General features: G+C 42.2%; 1 protein-coding gene and 1 long non-coding RNA gene across 12 annotated transcripts in view; one reads left to right on the top strand and one right to left on the bottom strand.

Moving 5' to 3' along the window:
- GRIA4 (glutamate ionotropic receptor AMPA type subunit 4) overlaps positions 1-12,715 on the bottom strand; it is a 251,649-nt gene extending 238,934 nt beyond the window's left edge. For all 11 annotated transcript variants that reach the window (XR_008238900.1, XR_008238899.1, XM_052812292.1 and 8 more), the window contains exons 1-2: positions 12,452-12,715; positions 11,145-11,303 (exon numbers count right to left, since the gene is read on the bottom strand). Coding sequence is in view for 9 of the 11 variants with exons in the window: in XM_052812292.1 (XP_052668252.1) it covers positions 11,145-11,303; positions 12,452-12,539 (247 nt within the window). In the remaining 2 variants the exon portion in view is untranslated. The remainder of the gene's footprint in view (positions 1-11,144; positions 11,304-12,451) is intronic.
- A 103-nt stretch (positions 12,716-12,818) lies between these two features.
- LOC128153241 (uncharacterized) lies at positions 12,819-15,156 on the top strand. Its single transcript, XR_008238901.1, has 5 exons — positions 12,819-12,894; positions 13,749-13,864; positions 14,426-14,481; positions 14,761-14,807; positions 14,998-15,156. It is a non-coding gene; the product is annotated as an uncharacterized LOC128153241 (long non-coding RNA).
- The last annotated feature ends 3,297 nt before the right edge of the window (positions 15,157-18,453 follow it).

Raw genomic sequence — 18,453 nt, 5'->3', positions numbered from 1 at the left:
GGAAACAGGCACAGTTTTACTGAGGTTGTATAAGGATGTAATTTCTTCTCTGTTCGTAACCAAGAAACAAATGTTTTATGCTCTGTCCCTTTCTGTCCTTTCCCTGCAGTAGTTAAGCTGATGGCTATTTGTAATCAATACGTTACAGGAGCTAATAACACGTGCCGAACCCAGAAGCCGCAGCAGCCTGTCCCTAGGTGTGGGGCAGGAAAGGGATGGGTGACCCAGCCCCTGGGATGCTGGCTGCTGCCTCCAGCGCAGCAGCACTTCCCCAGCGGTGCAGAGCTCACTGTATAAACTGCTTCCACTGGTGGTGCTTCTTGCAGACTGTTCCCATTTTGTCATGAAAAGCTGGGTCATGTAACAGTAAAAGCAGCGAGGGAGAGAAGGATGGCTGATGGCAGAAAACAGCATTTTCCCTCTGTCTCTTTGAACAGTATTTTTTAGTCTTACACTCTTCCATGTCTATTAACTCCTACTGTTACTCCACTGGACATGTGGACTCGTCATTGCTTCCCCCTCCGTACTAGGTTTTCAGCTTAGCACAACCACATGTCCACCTTGAAGTTTTCCAAAGTCACGTCAGCTCACACCAGCTATAATCCCTACTTCACAAGCACCAGCCACACCTTCCTCCTTCGCTTTCAGAAGCAGAGAGCTCCCCATGCAGCAAGCAGTGCTGCACATCAGTCCTTCCTCCGCTCTCAGAAACCTCCTTGCCCAACATTGAATAATGCTGTTTCATAAATACACGGCTCCTGCTGCATCTTGAACCCCTTCTCCCACCCAGCTGAGGGTGAACGGAAGGCAAACACCAACTTCAGGTGCAAGGTCTCAAACTCATTCAACCCCTTACTCCAGGCAGTCTGTCACTTCTGAGTCTGCAAGGGTCCCCGAAGAACCAGGGCAGACTCACCTCCTGCCTGGGCTCCAAATCATCGCACACAACGCCTGGACAAATCTCGCCAATTATACACTGCACACATGCATTTGCATTAACTGTGCCCGTTCTTTTTCTGAGTTAGTTATCTAAGAATACCTTGTCATTTTCCAGCTGATTTTAATAATAACTGTATAATAAATCATTTAAGCAAACCATTTAACAGATGGAGTAGTAAACCAGATGCTGCAAGTACAGCTATTAGTATACCATAATTAATTGCTGAGGTCTTGTGTTACTATTTCTCCCTGTTTTAATGACTTACGGTGTAAGGATATAAAAGGTTTGTCCTTTTTTTCCTCTTTCCTTATATGTTTGCTATTCGGAATAGCACAACAGATCATTAAAGACAGCTATGGGAGCACTTCTTGTATTCCTTTATTCAGGCTTTTGCTTTATGCAGATATTCTTGTGCCTTAAAACTCATTCATCATCATGTTTGTGCTCAGGCTGCCATCTCCTCCGACACCCAAAGCAGATGAAACCAGGGACTTCCAAAGCTAAATTCATAACTATTGGTATCTTAAGCTAACAGCCCAAACCCTCCAGGTGAAAGCGGTAATAGATTCACATTCTCTGTGGCTCATAGAAAGTGAAGTATGTGTAACATACATGACCATTAAGTTGTATCTGTAGGCAGACAAGTCTGTGAACACAAACAATGGGGATTAGCGCACATTTGTTAGCAAAAACATACTTAACGGTCTTTGAACATATTTACCAAGCTTGTATTACTATTGCTTCAAGCCATACTCCCTGCTGTGGGGTTAGGACATGTTCTTTCTTAGGATAGGGAAAAAAAACACCATTTGTGTCCACTGGAAGTATTTTTCAAGGCAACTTGAAAAAGGCCCCAGTAAGTCCTTGCATGTCTTGCCATGGCATAAGCCTTGCTACGAAGGGTGTCCCACCCTGCCCCTCTGTGCAGGCAAGACACAGTACCAACCAGCCAGAACAAAACTCAGCGGGCTCTGGGAGCTGCACAACTGTGATGACTGGATGTAAATCATGATCATTATGGTATCTCTCTAAATTAAAGACCAGTAGCAAACCCAGTAGGCAATTTTTTTTCTGCTTGCCTACTCTGTATGACTCCTACATTCAACACAGATAAAGACAGTGGGTGATATGTCCAAATGATGTGTTGATGACATGACAATTTATCTGTGATTCTTTCAGTCTTTAATTCAACACCGGATTTATTTGGAAAAAAAATTATGCGTTGGATAAAAAAATTAATTGAGGCTGGCTGACTAGCATTGCGTTGGTCAGACTGGGTGATCAAAATGGTCCCATCTAGCTTCAGAACACAATAATCTGTGAACACTATTGCATGCTATCTGCTCTCCCATTTATTTCGGCGACCTTTACCTTTTCTTCTTTGAAGCACTGATGCTCATAGCCATCAGACAACATTTCATCCCCCAGACTGCTTTCACATCTTTTCTGTATCATCTGTAAGGACTTGTAACTTGGATCACTTCCATATGGCACTACTTCTGACCTGCCAGCCACACACTTTCATGGGGCATATGTAATCCTGCAACAGATGCAGATGTATGTCCTCCCAATACACCAACATCCTCTTACGCTCTTTTCCTTGAACATTTGCTTGTGCCTCCAGACAGCAACTCCAGTTCTTACCCATATAATAATGTATCACTTACAGTATTACCCTCTTGCTTTCACCACCCAAGAGAAGCACTGAACAAGGACACTGATTTACAAAAAAGGACCCGAGAAAGAAAAATCCCTGACCAGCTCTCAACTGGAGGCCACACAAACAGCTAGATGCAGAGACAGCGTTAACAGGGTATGCAAACAGCTCCAAGAGCCAGCTTTTTACCTAGCTTGTGCTTTCTACTTGGAGGAGAAGTGAGAAAAACTCCCGAGTCAGCCAAGAGCACATGACTATTGATTTTCAAAGGAAATTATCCTCCCAGCTGCAGTGTTTTTGAAAAGTCCATTCTTAAACACTCAGTTTAAATGGATGGAAAAGACCAAGGCTGGAGGCCGTTATTAGCAAGCCTCTCCAGGACAGATCCACACAGAAAACCTGGAGGAAATCACTAATACGAGGTCCTACACAACTCTGCTGAGACTGTGGGTCTGTAAAGTCTTGTTCCTTCTTCCCCCATCAGCTTAGGTGAGGAAGCAAGGGGCTAAGTATACTGATGTGCATGCACTTTTTGGAAAATATTATAGCTTTTTACTCCTGAATTTTACATGAATGTATCTGTGCTTGATAAAGTGTTTTTCACTTATACTCAATAATGTCTTCCAGACCTGAACACAGCACCATCCAGACCCATATCTCACATTAACTAGTAGCATGAAATACTGCTACTGTACATCAGGAATATTAAAGTAGAACAGTAAGCTTTTGTGGACAAATAATACGCTACATTTTGTCCTCTCTTTGCTCTACAAGAATTTCCCCTCTTTCCCCTGTGCCTACTTTGAATATGTATTGCACAAGTAATTTTACCCACTGAGGAAACAGATCTGACCCTGACATTGAAAAAAAAAAGCTATGCGATATCAGTGAAATCTTTAACAAAAAGAAATGAAGCATGACACATAACTGTGAAAGAAATTAACAAAACCAGACTATTTTGCACAATGGTTCCTAATTATTTTGTATAATTTTTAATATTAACATATGCAACACCTTTTGCACCACAATGTGAAAATATAAATTCCGTATCCATTTAGAAATGGATTTGAAAACTGAGGCAAACAAAGTGTAAAACTCTCAATTCTCTTCAGCAATTAACTCTCACTACCTATGAACTTTCCTAAAACGCCTATTTGATGGCTATTCATTGGGCATACCTGAATTGTATGAAAAGATGATATCCAAATAAAAATGAAATTCAAATTTTATGGGTTTAAGAGAGTACTATGCAAATACACCATAAAAGCAGCTCTAAGACTGTGCATGCAGAAACGGCGCAGAATCTACCCCACAGAGAGTCTGCAAGTGAGAAACAGAGGAACTGTTATGAATAGTGAAAAGCTGATATATTTTAATATCAGTCTTCAAAATGTGTTTAAAGCCTTTCCCCGCAAAGAATCTAATAAATAAGCTGGTGAAAAGTGTAAGTCCTTTTTGTTTCTCTTGTGCTCTATTTGTATTTACAGAAAAAAAACCTGCAGTCATGCTCATGTAGTCCATGACTTTAGAATATAGAAAGGTACTGCACAAGACTGCATTTTTCAGGAGCAATGGTTACATACAAATACAACACCAAAATAGCCTGTAGAACACAAGAAAACAGTAGACCAAATGACATTCTTTTAAAATAGGCAATTATGTACCAGGGGTCCAATTTCTAAACACACTTTTTTTAAAAAAATAACAGGACTTAAGCGATTTAATACTTTTAAAAATTCGAGCCATGAGATGAAAGAATGAGAACCTGTTCACCTTGCAAAAAAGCTGATTCCTACTATTCCTTCATTATAATGGGTTCCAGTCTGCAATCCCTACTCAGGTAGAGCCCCTATTTAAGTCACAGACAGCTCTGCCTGGGGAAAAAACTGCAGGACAAGGGCCAATATTTGAAACAGAATTTGTTAATGTTAATATAGCTGGCCAAAACCCAGCAAGAACAGAAGCGTGTTAATAAGTATCCAGGTATTCCCCCTTGAGTCCAACATAAAGCTCATCTGTAATCAGCTTCTGATGAACCTCGTGAACAGGAAGGATGGGCTGGGACTTTACAGTGCCTTGCCAAGACAAAGGTGATGGGTATGTGACACCCTGGTTCCATCTTCTTACCATAAGGAACCAGAAACCCAACAAACAGCTGCAATTATTTGAACAAGTCAGGCAGACGCTTCATGGGAAAAAGAACAGGGAAGAAACAAAGTCCTCACAAGGAAGTAACACTATTGATGCAAGACAGTTGACCCATGCGTTATCACACAGATAAGGACAGATTTTCCAAGTGCTCAGTAGTAAGCAGTTCCCATTGGGAAGGCAGGTGCTGCTGAGTACTCTGGAAAATACTAGAACATTTCTGAGTGCCAAAATGTAAGATAGCCTCTCTATCAGAACTTGGGTGCCTGAAAACAGACATCACTGATATAGAATTTTTAAGAGTACTCAACCCATAATTGCATTGACAAACAACTGAATCCATATCAGCATTTTTAAAAGCCAGTAAGATCTTTAAAATAAAAAAATAAAATTAAAAAAAGTTGTGTAAGAACTCTAACTAGATAGAGGAAGATAATAAAACTTCTGAGAAAATGGTTAAAACTAAAGCAACACCAAAATGTCCAAACAAGACACTGTGATCAGGTACTTTTGAGCAAATTCATTTTCCTAGTTCAGAAGAACAATTCTTGATTTACACAGGAATAAATTATCTACTTTGACTTTCTGTCCCAGCACATAACTTCGGTATAGGTATGCCCATCTAAGTTGCAGAAGTAGACTTGGTGCTGTACGAGTCCAAAATTTTTGCCTCAAGCCAACTACCCAGAGGAATGGAAATGCAGAGAGGAAGCCAAATTTTCCTTTTAATTACAGTGGTGCAATCATACGGAGTTCTTCACTTTCACACTGGCACAAATTTCATCCCCTTTAAATCAGTCATATATTAAGGAATAAGAACTATGAGAAAGGATTATTTGGTCCAACATGTTTAAATCCAAAGAATTTCAACTGCTCACAATCTGAATTTGCACAATTCATAGTAGGATCTAAAATCGTCAAGAAATCAAAGCAGACGGCTTCTTCTCTCATGAACAAGCAAGTCTCAAAACAATCAAGACCTAAAAATGAAATGCATGAACTATTTTGACTAGCATACAAACTTAGATTACAATGATAAAGCTGAAGTTAATCAATTTAATTTACTTGTTGAAGTGCTTTGTCCTGCACGAGAAGTACTGCACTGCATTGGCTTCTGCAGGAGGAATGAAGGAACACAATCTTTGTTATTAATCCTCTGAAATGAAGATGAAATTATTTCTGTAGCCTATTATAAAGCTCTCGAGTTTACAGTTTTAGCCAGTCCAGTAACATGCTAGGTCAAAAGTCTTATTTCATGCCAGGGAAATGCATGATCTGAATTTTCACTGAAGAAATCTGACTATATTTCAGCAAAGGCCCATCATTTATTTTCCCAACAATAACCTTGAAAATTAAATCCAGACTCTGATGGATTGGAGCTATTGATGGTTGATTTTCTCTCGGCTGTACAGCTATTTACAAGGATCACATTTAGAGCTATGAAACTCCTTGAATATAGATCTTCTTATATCTTAAAAATATACAGAATCCTTTTGGCAAATGACACCCAAATACACATATATTCTTTGATTCCATCAGCAAGTGCTAATAACAGAAATTTTTAAAGAAACTGTTTTCAATAATTGGGGTCTAGCTTGAGATAAACTCCATGTATTAAAGAAAAACACTAACTTCAAATGGGTTTTTGTAATCAATCCTATTTTAGAAGGGTACAATTTAATCCAGTTCCATTTTTCCAGCCAACTGGCACACTATTTGCTTTTGCAGTTCAAACCTGACCGTATGGTATGCCTTTATGGTGACTCTCAATATACTCCAAACTGCATCCTTGGGAATACTGTACTGCTCTTGATAGCAAAATACCATTCAGCTGTAAGAAACCTCACTTTTTAAATAAAGAACACCATGGTTTTAAATGACACTGATTATTAAACTAAGGTTACACTCCTATTGCTAAATTGAGTTGTAATTATAAAGCAGAATTAATAATGAAATTTAATGAAAATCCCATTATGATGCAGCTTAGCAAATCAAAGCTGAAACTGCTGTAAGTAAGATGACAGTCACAATATAAAGGCAACACTACATTTGAGTCTATGTCCTTAGCTTTGGGATATCTCAGCAGAAAAGTTAACTCCAAAATGACATTGCCTCTCCCCTTACTAGCAAGCACAAGCCCAGAGACAGACCCACAGAGAGGTCTGGGTGATGAGGGAGGTTCCCATCTGTCCTCAGGGCTGACCCCGACCTCGGTGGATCTCACCCAGAAACTGCATTCACGCTGGCGAGGCAAAATCAGGCCCTCCAGTTTCAGGTCATCAACCTTGTATGAGTCCAGAGGGCATAAAAGTCAAAGAGACTAACTCTTTGAGGGAAGTTATTCCAAGATACGAAATTTTTAATTCCAGTGGGCTTTTCTTCTTCTGATCCATGTAGCACATAATAAACAAAGTTACATTTGGGGGCTTTGCACCTTCAGGGATTAAAATCTGCTAAGAACTGAATTGTGTACAAGATAAACAAGAGGAGTGTCCGATTTACCACAAATTACACTTAGTAGGAATATATTCATCTTGGAATACACATGAAGTCAAACAGACTCAAAAGGAAACGCTTTACTTTTACTATGAAACATTGATGGAAGACTTGAATTGATCTCTTTTCTTCCCCATTTAGCCTAATCCTGTACACGAACTGCAAGAGTGGTTATACATCAAGGATTTTTGAAACTTCAACAGAAAAATTCTCAACCACAAGACAAGAGCTGGAAGGCAAACAGCTCTTTGTAAAATTATAGAGCTGCCTCTCAAAAGTATGCAAGCAGGTTTAATGTCGACTGCATTTCTGAGATATACTAATGTAATATAGATGGTGCATGGAGTGGAGAAAATTATTTTGCATTCAGCTAAAGAATAAACATATACAATCCTCTCCAAAAATCAATGCATTGCTCCAACATCTGAATTCAAGCTGAAGGTAGATTTCCAATCACGAGCAAAACTTCCTGCTTATAATGTGCAAACCAATGTATGCCAATAGTCAAATGTTTCAGCTCTGGTGTATTGTGTTCTGATGAGTAAGAATCTTGTACTATTCATGTTTTGCAATAATTTCAGCTCGCTCTGTCAGTAAGAGAGATTCTCTGAATAATGTATGTAGTGCAAAAGAAATGAACAGAGTTTAAATAAAACACGCAATGGGAAGGGAAAAGAAAGGATTATCTCCAAACTGATATAGATCAGATCAATTTTGCAAACTTGCAACAAAGTCTATCTGCTTAAGCAACCTGTTTTGTATGCATTCACGACTGAGAAGAAAAATACTAATGTTCTGTGCCTGTTTAAAGAAAACAAAAATGCGTAAAATAACCATTAGAAGTTAGATATTAAACTAAATATACAAAATTATTGCAGGTCCAGAAGTACTCCTGGGTGAACATTTGGATATATGTTTTTATCTAGAGAAAAGAAAAAATATTCAGGTTTCTCCAATGTGAGTCACCTGCTAACACGCTATCCATAATCCTTTGAAATAGTCTGTTTACTGTCCCTAACACATGCAAAGGGCCAGGCCCTGAATCTTCACAAGTAACCTCTGCAGCAAATGGAAACAGAAATAGAGGTAAATGGTCATGTCTCAGAGCTTTATGCTTGAACTCACATGAATATTCATTTCAGTCCAGCAGCTCTAAGGCTTTTGTACTGTATATTCGGGGACGTGTGCGCCGAGTAATTTCTACACAAATAGCAAGATCCAAAGCTGCTGTTTCACAGCAGTTCAGCAAAGAGTTATCATTTCATATTGCCATGAAATCACTTAATTCAGAGCTGATGGTCGGGGTTCTTTAATTAGGTTAGAAAATCTCACACATCTGCGCTTTAGAAGCCTCTGTCAAGCCAGCAAATTCAATCACATGGAAGCCGGTGTCCTCCAGCTATCAGACAATTGATTTTTGCAGGATTCTGCTCATATTTAGCTTAAGGGACATGCGATATGTTCATTCAGTTGTCAGTCAGTTTGCCTACGTTTCATTAGATTTGTTGTTTAAAAAATATTCTTCAGTATTAAAAGGTTTAAAAAAAGAAGCAGCAGTCGGATTATTGGCACGAGACTGCAAAATGTGAAATAAATACAAACTTGGACTAACGTAAAAATACATGTTGGTTTAAGTGGGAAGTACAGACCTAAATAAGGCCTGTAGGATTACACCTATTTAATACAGACACGTACAATATGAGCATACACACACATAAACATACACATTTACTTTCCTCCTCTTTCTCTGCCTCCCCCCATACTGTAAAGATTCATCATCTCTGAGTCATTAAACTCTTTGGAACTGAAACTGTGTTCAGTTAAAAAAAAAAAAGGATCAGGTTATGAATCACTATTTCTATAAATGACAGCAAATATAAGGGGACAGGTTTTCCTCAGTTGAAAGAATCCAAGGTAAACATAATCTAAGGTGGCTGGAATGAGAAAGAATCTGCTGTGAACAGTCTAAACGAGCAAAGTTTTGGGCAACCCCTTTTTGAATCTATCGTGTTAAGTCTCACATAAAGAAGTCGTTCAATTTTAGACAATTTTAAATTTATGCAAATCAGAATTAATTCACTAACGTTCCAATGGAAATACTGTGCAATACCCTTAATCCAAAAACTAACAATAGCCTTGGAAATTATTTGGTAGAACTGGATGCATAGGCAGAATCTGAAATAATTTACTTCACTGAAAATTAATGGTTTCAATATATAAAAATTGTGGTCCCCTCCTCTTTCACCAAAAATGAAAGTTTAAGAAAGCTACTGTCATTTGTCTTCATGGAATATATAATCAGTGCCTGCAAAAGTTGACATGCATTGTAATATTTTCTCAATGAACTACACCTGTATAGATCTGATTCCTTCCAGTTTCAAAGCACCTTTTGAAATGTTTTCTCCTTATGGAATCTGATATTGATTTTCACGCTAAACACAACTAATACATTGCTTAATATAGAATTCGCACTTAATGGGACCTCAGTCTTTCCTGCATAAAATGAATAGAGCCATTTTAGCAGCTTAGCAGCTTTTCCGGTTAAATAGGGTGGCAAGGTCATCTGAAACTTGGGAGTACCAATGGCTAAATATAAATTTAGAAATAAATTTAGCAATTATTCAATAAATTACACGAGAGCTGCACAGCACATGGTATGTTTACATATTAAGAAGTGCCACAGAGATGGCTGTGAGAAAGTGGAGAGAAACGTAGTACTTATTTTAAGGGCACGATGAACAGTAAGACCTTCTCCAGTATGTTTCTATTTTAAACTCGCTCAGCAATGTTGCTTAGGGCATCTACTTCCAGAGGCAATTCACTCTTGAATGAAGAGGAGGGATTCAAAAACTTAAAGGCCACAGAGGAAAATCTATAGAATCCTGAAATATGGACATCAAAGTAGTAATGCTACTACAGTCTTCAGCTTTGCCACACTATATCCTACTGTCTTACGTAATAACATGAATTCCTTTTTATAAGCCTGAAGATAAATAGAAATAATGCTTTGCCACTTTCAGAGATAAAGCAGTATTCAGCATGTGTTTAAACCAAGGCTAAAGACCCTGAGGTGATCTAAATGTTGGAAGTTCAGCTAATTATATTCTGCTTTTAAAAAAAAAAAAAAGTAAATGTTACCGCATTTGGTAAGGGCATTTCTTTTTCTGCTTTCCTCTCATGGTGTATGTGCATCTGTGTGTGCGCGTGTGTGTGTGTGTGTATAAAATATATAGTAGGAAGAGAATATTTGTTCCAGATGAGGTGGTCTGTGAAATCAAGTAGATCAGATACTAACTTGATTTGGCACCAATGTATGGATGCATAGAGACATATCCACAGGATGTATGCATTACGAGATTATAAGAGACATTTACAACCTAGAATGTAAGAGCAGGGCTGCCTCAAGTGACATCACCAGATCAACTGCAGCGTCAACCAACTCAGATATATTATCCTGCACACTACTGCTTCCCTGTCTCCTTTCCAGCCATTAGAAAAGCATTTGTGAGCACAAATATTATCGTATATTCTCAAATACACTCAAGGCATGCCACAAGCAAAAGCAAACAAGAGTAACTGTGGGGTTTACAGACTGATCGAGACATTCATAATTTTTCTTTACAACAACAAAATTCATCTCCATAGAAACCGGGAAGCAAGAAACTACAGTAATAACACTAAAGTAAATGTCACATCAGGTTAGTCAGCAGAAGGCAGGAGAGGGGATTTTGCTCCAGTTAGAAACTAACAAGGATTGCTGCCCCTTTTGCTCTTCTGCAAAGGGTATCTATGCTGAAGACAGACTTACTGATGTATTTGCAATGCAAGATAATGATGTGGTTTCCTGTTATTTCCACTGCAATTTACCCATAAGGTGGTCAGATCAATGGCATGTTTACTTACAGGCATTTGTTACAGCGAAGCTGTTAGCTGTTTCAATGTTGTCTACATGAGGAACCAAATTAAAAGGTGCTTCAGATGCATTGGGGCTGGTGTTATGAAGAAAAATTGCTAATCGAAAAGCAGTATATTCCTGATCTGTGTTCCTGATGAAGAGACCACCTACAAAAAACAGAAAAAAAGCAAAAACCAAAGGAAGCAGGGTGAATTATTTGCAAGCTACTTACCATCTTACAACACCAAGCAACTGCATCTCCCAAAGCTGCACAGAAAGGCAAGTCCTAAGACTTTAATGGATAAGGAACTAATCATATTCGTAATCACAACCGCTGCCTTTAAATCACTGTCCTCGATCGATTTTAACCTCCCTGATGCATTCATGCTTCTTTTCTGACTTCTCAGTTTCCAGCCTTTCATACATAAATACTCAGATTTGTCATGATTACAGTGACCTTTTAAAGTGTTTAGCCTCCATCTCCCTGATACTGAACACACTGGTAAATCAGCTACTCAACAGCCTCTTACATTAAGTGGCAGGCTGATTAAGGGGAATGATGCTTTCTGGATTAAAAAAAAAAAAGAAAATACCAACTCGGTGTAGGATAATCTGCACTGAACAGGAATATAATGAACTTTGCTCCTCCGCAGCCATGTGCAGGAAGGGAGCAGCTCAGCCGTATTAGCAGCATCTTCACAAGTCCGCGAGAAATGATGCAGTGATGGAGCTGAGCTGGAAAGAATTCAGATAGCTGCGTCCCATCTGAAACACGTCCGAAAGGAGGGAAGCGGGAGGCTACGGGAAAGGGGTGAGGATGGGGCACGGGGGACTACGGGGCGAGACCTACAAAATCCTAAACTTTCCAACTACGAGAAGCGAAAGAAGGGCAGCGTCGCCTTTCACCCCCCACCCCTGCCGGCTACCGCAACCTCCGGCGCCCAGAACTCGCGATCCCTCCGGGAGGCAGGCAGAGGCGGGGGGGGCCGGAGGGGGCCGAGGCAGCACCGGGGCATCAGCCCCCAGCCCCTTCCTCCCCTGCCGATCCTGCGCGCCCCGGAGCTGGAACGAGTTCTGCAAAAGACAAGCATCCTCCCTACCGCACACGAGCGCACGCACAGAAATATTTCTACACGCACACACGGCGGCACACACACACACACACACAAGTACACGCGGATTTTTCGTGAAGGCAGGGAAAGGGGCTGAGTGGCGGAGGAGAAATCTGCAAACTGCCTTCTGAGCCTCCTTTCCAACTCACTTTGCAAAGGATTGAACCCCTGGACACACGCACGCAGCCCAATGCAGCGCTTACCTATTTGCACACTGCTAGGAAAAGCTCCCATTGCTAGTCCCCAAAAGCCAGAAAACAACAAGACAAGCTGTCTGCAAATTATCCTCATCTTCTCTTTTGCCTCTCTGTCTCGCCTTCTCCCGCTCGCTCGCTAGATGCTGCTCAGAGAGGCATTGAGGACGAGGTGGCTACAAACAAAATCAAGAATTAAAAAAAAAAAAAAAAGGAAGGGGGAGAAAAAGAGAGGTTTCTTCCTTTCTTTTTGTTTTTTTTTTCTTTTGTTTTTAGGGGTTGTTTTGTTTTAGTATTTGTTTGCTATTCTCTCCCGCTCGCGCTCTGCCCCTCTCCCGGTTGCTGCTGCCGTTTCAGCAAGCCATCCCGCCGCGCCGAATTTTTCCCGCAGTCTCCATCGCCGGGGAGCGGTTTCTGTCCGGCTGCAAATGTTGCACATGCAGAAGATGGTGGTGAGTTTGGCGGCGGGGGGGAGCGTCTAGTGGCGGCGCGGCGCGGCGCGGGCGGACATGCGCCGTGCAAACCGCCCCCCCCCCGCTCGCCGCCGCCGCCGCCGCCGCCGCCGCCGCCCGCACCGGCGCGGGTAGGGAGCGGCCGCGCGCGTCCCGTCCCGCGCCGCCCCGCGGAGCCGCCCGCGGCTTCGGGCGCGCGCTGCAACGCCGGCGGTCGCAGCCACCGCGTAAAGCGGCGGGAGGCGGGGGGGTGTTGGTTGGTTGGTTGGTTGGTTGTTTGGTTGTTTTTTCCTTTCCCTTTCTGCCGCTCGCACATCCGCGGGCGCGCAGCGGCGCGGAAGTTTGTGCCGCGGGCGTGGGGCGAGAGGGCCAGGCAAGGTCACAGCCCCGGGCTTTGCGCGGGGCGGGGGAGGCGCGGCCGCTGCAGCCCGTCGTTCGCGCGGCTGGGGCTGGTGTTATTAAGTAGCCATTATTATTAATGAAGGTGGCAGGGCATATCTGCATGTGCTGAGCTGCTGCGGAGCTGGGGGGGGGGGGGGGGACGCGGCCGGGCAGGCCTGCTCCCCGGCCCCCCCGGGGGGCGCTCGGCGGACGGGCAGGGCCGGGGGGGTCCGTGCCCCGCGCGCTCCGCGCCGCACGGGAAGAGCGGGACCCCCGGTCGGGGTCTGCGGCAGCGGATGGAGCAGAGGGACTAGAGCAGGGAAGCGCTTGTGGGCACTCATGCCAAAAGGAGGGCGAGCAAATGAGAGGAAAACTTCGCTGCTCCTATGCCGCCGGCTTTTCTTTTTTTTTTTTTTCTTTTTATTTTTTTGTTTAGGTGGGAAAAATAATAAAAGATTTTTTTTTGTGCCTAGAGCCTGCTTTTTGGTGCCTTTGGATTTTTCTTTCCAAGCTTTGGAAGTTCCCCAGAGCAGCTGCCAGAAGTCTGGGGATATTGCAGTTAATAATTAAAAGATATATATAATAAATGGTAGGTAATGAAATCATCCAACAAGAGCTGTGTGTCATAGAAGGGAGCTTCTAATTTTACATGTGGCTTTGCAGAGAGGTTTCTGTCAGTTGCAGGGAATGATTGGAGCTCAAATAACTTAATTTTAAAATGTTAATTGGTAATATGAAAGAATATTGTTTTTTAAGGTGAACTTTGTGGCTTTGTGTTCAAACACACACATTTGCTCCAAGACCAGAGTTTTGCCTGCTTTCACTCAGGTTTACTTTCTTAGTTTATTCCTACATCCCGTGTCCCCAGGCTCACCTTTTTGGGGTGAAAGACTCCCCCTTTAATTGCTGCAGAGGATGACGGTGATTTCTGAAGCATGATTGTGAGCTCCTTAGCATCAATCACATACCTGGAAGAGCAAGCAAAGAACATTGAAAGCAGATGTATATATATATATATATATATATGTATATATATAAACTTACCTGCATGGGTATGTGCAACTGTGTGTGTGACGGTCTGTGTGCGTGTGTGTTTGGAAGAGTGTGGAGTTCCTGTAAATACATTACTCTCTGAGAGATTCCTTTGCAGATCAATGGCAAACAGACGTTGCCTGCATTTCAGAATACTCATTCCTTTATTTTTCAGTAAGTTTTCTACTTCCCTTTACTTTCCCTCCACGTATTCGCATCCTTCCTCTGAATCTGCAGGCTTGTGTTTCACATTATTTACCCATGGCTTTTCGTGACCTCTGCTTTTGCTCTTGCTTGTCTGTCTTTTCTTCTTCCTTGCCTTGCTTCCTTCATGTCCCTAAATTATCCCCAAAATTTGGTTCCTCCTGTCGTCCATCCTTTAATATTTAACTTTTTGACTTTGTAAATCCAAGTAAAAAGTAATGAAAATGGAATAATATTTCCATTCCATAGTGGCTGCCGGGTTCTTCACCTCTAGGAGCAAGTGAACTTGGAAACAGGTAAAACATTTAGTTAATTTGATGACACATATTCATGTGAATTCATTCCAAATATGTATAAAAGATTAGGATTTTAGACATATGCCCATTATAGTGGCACAGCAAGTTACTGCCTACCAACTGAGCTGAGGAATATGCTTTGGTCTTTTTCAAATACAATGGTAGCGTGTTAATTTAAATTTAATTTTAGAGTCCACAAGGAACCATTTCATACAATGGTCTAATCTGATCTGACCAAGAGTCTCACCCAGCAGTTCCTACATCAAGTCTGTAATTTCTGTTGGAGTTGGAACATATATTTTAGTGAAACATCCAGTCTTGATTTAAAGACTTCGAGAGACAGGAAATCCATCACTTCCCTGGGTGAGTTGTTCCAGTTGTTACCTACTCTCATTTGTTAAAACCTGGATTTGTCTAGCTTTGGTTTCTAGTGTTGACTTATCAGAGATGAACCCAGTATTCCCATAATGGTATCACTCAGTGCTATTCTTGGAAATAATCCCATCCTCTACTTGACACTCCCCTGCTTAGACATCTCAGGATCATTTTTGCAGCTATGGAAAGCAGAGGAAAGAAAGGGGAAAAGGCCACCATAGCAATTTTGTTTAAAAGACACAAGGGAAAAAAAAAGTTGCAGTGTCAAAGGGGAAAAATCCCATTTCAGTAAGTTTTGAGAAGTGAATGGCAGAAGATAAGTAATTGATCACAATGTTTATCTTACAGAAAAACTGGAACAGGAAATGTAACAGGGATGTAATCAAGATTAAGGCTGGAAGGGAAGAAAGATGAGATAAATTTTTAGACTCGCTGCTGCTCTGGTGGCTGACTGCTGAGTGCCCACCAAGCTGCTCTCTCACTCCCAACAAGATGGGGAGAAATAAGATGCAAAAGCTCACGGGTCATGATAAAGACAGGGGATCACTCACCAATTACTATCACAGGCAAAACAAACTCAACTTGGGGAAAATCAATTTATTGCCAATTAAGAATAGAGTAGGATGGTGAGAAACAAAATTCTAAAACACCCCCCACACATACCTCTTACCAGGCTCAACTTCACTCCTTCTTTCATGACTCTTCTCCCTCCTTCCCCCGAGCAGCACCGGGGGATGAGGAACGGGGGTTCTGGTCAGTCCCTAACACTTCACCTCTGCTGGTCCTTTCTCCTCATGCTTTTCCCCTGCTCCAGTGTGGGTCCTTCCCGCAGGGTACAGTCCTTCAGGAACAGACTACTCCAGTGTAGGCTCTCCGTGGGTCACAGTTTCTGACAGAAAACCTGCTCCTGCGTGGGCTTCTCTCCACAGGCCACAGCTCCTGCCAGGAGCCTGCTCCAGCGCGGGCTCTCCACGGGCTGCAGCTTCCTTCAGGCATCTCCACCTGCTACAGCCTGGGGTCATCCACAGGCTGCAGTGTTCGCATCTGCTCCACCACCGTCTTCTGCACAGGCTGCAGAGGAGTCTCAGCTCCAGTACCTGGAGCACCTCCTCCCCTCCTTCTTCACTGACCTGGGGGTCTGCAGGGTTGTTTCTTTCCCATTTTCTCACTCCTCTCTCCCAGCTGCTGTGCAGCGGTTTTTCACCCTTTCTTAAATATGTTATCGCAGAGGTGCCACCAGCATCACTGATGGGCTCAGCTTTGGCAGAGATGGGTCTGTTTGGAGCCATATGAAACTGGCTCTGTCCAACATGGTGGCAGCTTCTGGTGTCTTCTCACAGAGGCCACCCCTGCAGCCCCCCCCGGCCCCCTTACCTCGTCACATAAACCAAACACAGCAGTACACTGCCAAGCAAGAGGAGACCAGAAGGGAGAGTTTGTGTGTTTTCCTGGTGGCTGCTGGAGAGGAGCTACATGAAACCACTTCTGAACTGGGGGCCCGGGCTCCTGGTAGTTCCCCTCAGGCAGACTGTGAAGGTTGTGGTAGGTGATTAAGGGAAAGAGGAACAGATCTCTGAGGTCACAATGAAATACCAGAGAAATTAAGAAATTATTGAAAAAAGTTTTTTTGAATGTATAAAGTGTATGGAGGGGATAGACTAGAGGGAGTGCTGGTTGTTGGTGGTGAAGCTTGCTTTGCCTTAGGGCAGATAACAGCTCCTGTTGGCCTTGCCTGGAGGCCACCACTAGAGAAGACTCGCTCTTTAGAGCATCAGCTGAGAGGCTGACTATCTGCTGCATCACCTGAATGAATCCTGCTGCAGAAGATGCATGAATAGGATGTTTTTTCCCTCTGGCAAGGGTTGGAAACCTTTGGCAATTTTCTTGATCAGGTAGGTAGTGTGCTTGGACTAAATGCATTTATTAAAAGACCCTGCAGAAACAGGAAGAATATGAGAAGATCTCTGCTGGAGAAGAAATGAAGGCTGTATGTTAGCCAGGAGGAATTCAACTGCAGAGAAGATACCAGAGGCATTCACCTTATGGGAATCCCAGAGGAAAAGCAGGATATGAAGGAGACAGACACTTTGCAGTATGGACAGACTTTGTGATTCATATGTAGTGGTAAATACCCGCATGCTGAAGTAGCAACATGTATATGTTCTTGAATCCAAAATGCAAATTCCAGCTATACAATCTATTAAAAAGGCATGTTATTATGTGTCTGGAGGCATGTAACTTTGTGAGGGAGAAGAGGACTTGAAAGTGAAGCTACACTAAATGTCAAGGATAGGTTGAGACAATTAGGAGTACAGGGAGGAGGAAAGGAGAAGAGAAGGGAAATTTCACTAGCAAGAGGTACAGAAATAAAGCTCCACCACTACCCCTCCCCACCAGGTTCCAGGTGCACGGAGGCAGTGACCGTGTGAAAACAGGTGACACCCTGACCCTGGCCTGTGTGCCAGTGCTGCTAAATGAGCTCCTTCAGAGTAGGCAAATGTCTGCACCACAAAGGTTCCCCACGGCACAACCATCCGGACACAGAGTTCCATCCCAAAACTGGATTCAGTCCTTTAGATTAGTCTTGCTTCAAATGCAATTCTCATTGCAGCTTTCACTGTGTGGTCACTGGAAATGCTTCAGCAATAAATAAATGATGGAGAAACCAATTGACTCAGCACCCTGTCCTTTCTTAGTCCTTTCTTGCCTTATGAAATGTTGTAGCTCACATATCTGTCAAATAGATCCATTAGACTGTAAACTCTGGGACAAGGCTATGTCTTTTGTGAAGTGCTTAGCACTTCTGGGCAATAAAAAGTAAATAAAATACAAACTATCTATGTAGAATTTTTTACACTCCACCCTTTGGCATGGTCTCACATCACCTTTTGAAGTGATACCAGCAGTATTGAATAGATTAGTAGTGCACCAGAAGAAGATAGTTTCCTTTCAGTAGCAGAACTCATCTTCAGGAAATCACTACCATGTTTTCTCGCATTTCTGTTCTTATTGACTTATTTTTCATTCATCTAAATGCTGGGGTAGACAGAACAGGTAATTATTTTTAGTAGTGCTTCTCATTAAGAGTGTTATGGTGACACTGAAACAACTGTAGTACAATGCATTTAGCTTTGAATGCATTCATCCACTGGTCCCACTCCTTTCCACCATGCTGTATGCTAACATCATTCTTTGCAAACTTAGCTGCCTTAAGAAATTAAAGTGATATGGTAAGAAATCTTGAGCATGAAAGGAGAGGTTATTGTGGTCA

The sequence above is a fragment of the Harpia harpyja genome, chromosome 17, assembly GCF_026419915.1.
Source record: "Harpia harpyja isolate bHarHar1 chromosome 17, bHarHar1 primary haplotype, whole genome shotgun sequence".
Taxonomy (NCBI): Eukaryota; Metazoa; Chordata; class Aves; order Accipitriformes; family Accipitridae; genus Harpia; species Harpia harpyja.
Note: the sequence above shows the minus strand (reverse complement) of the source record. Positions and strands in the feature narration are given on the sequence as shown.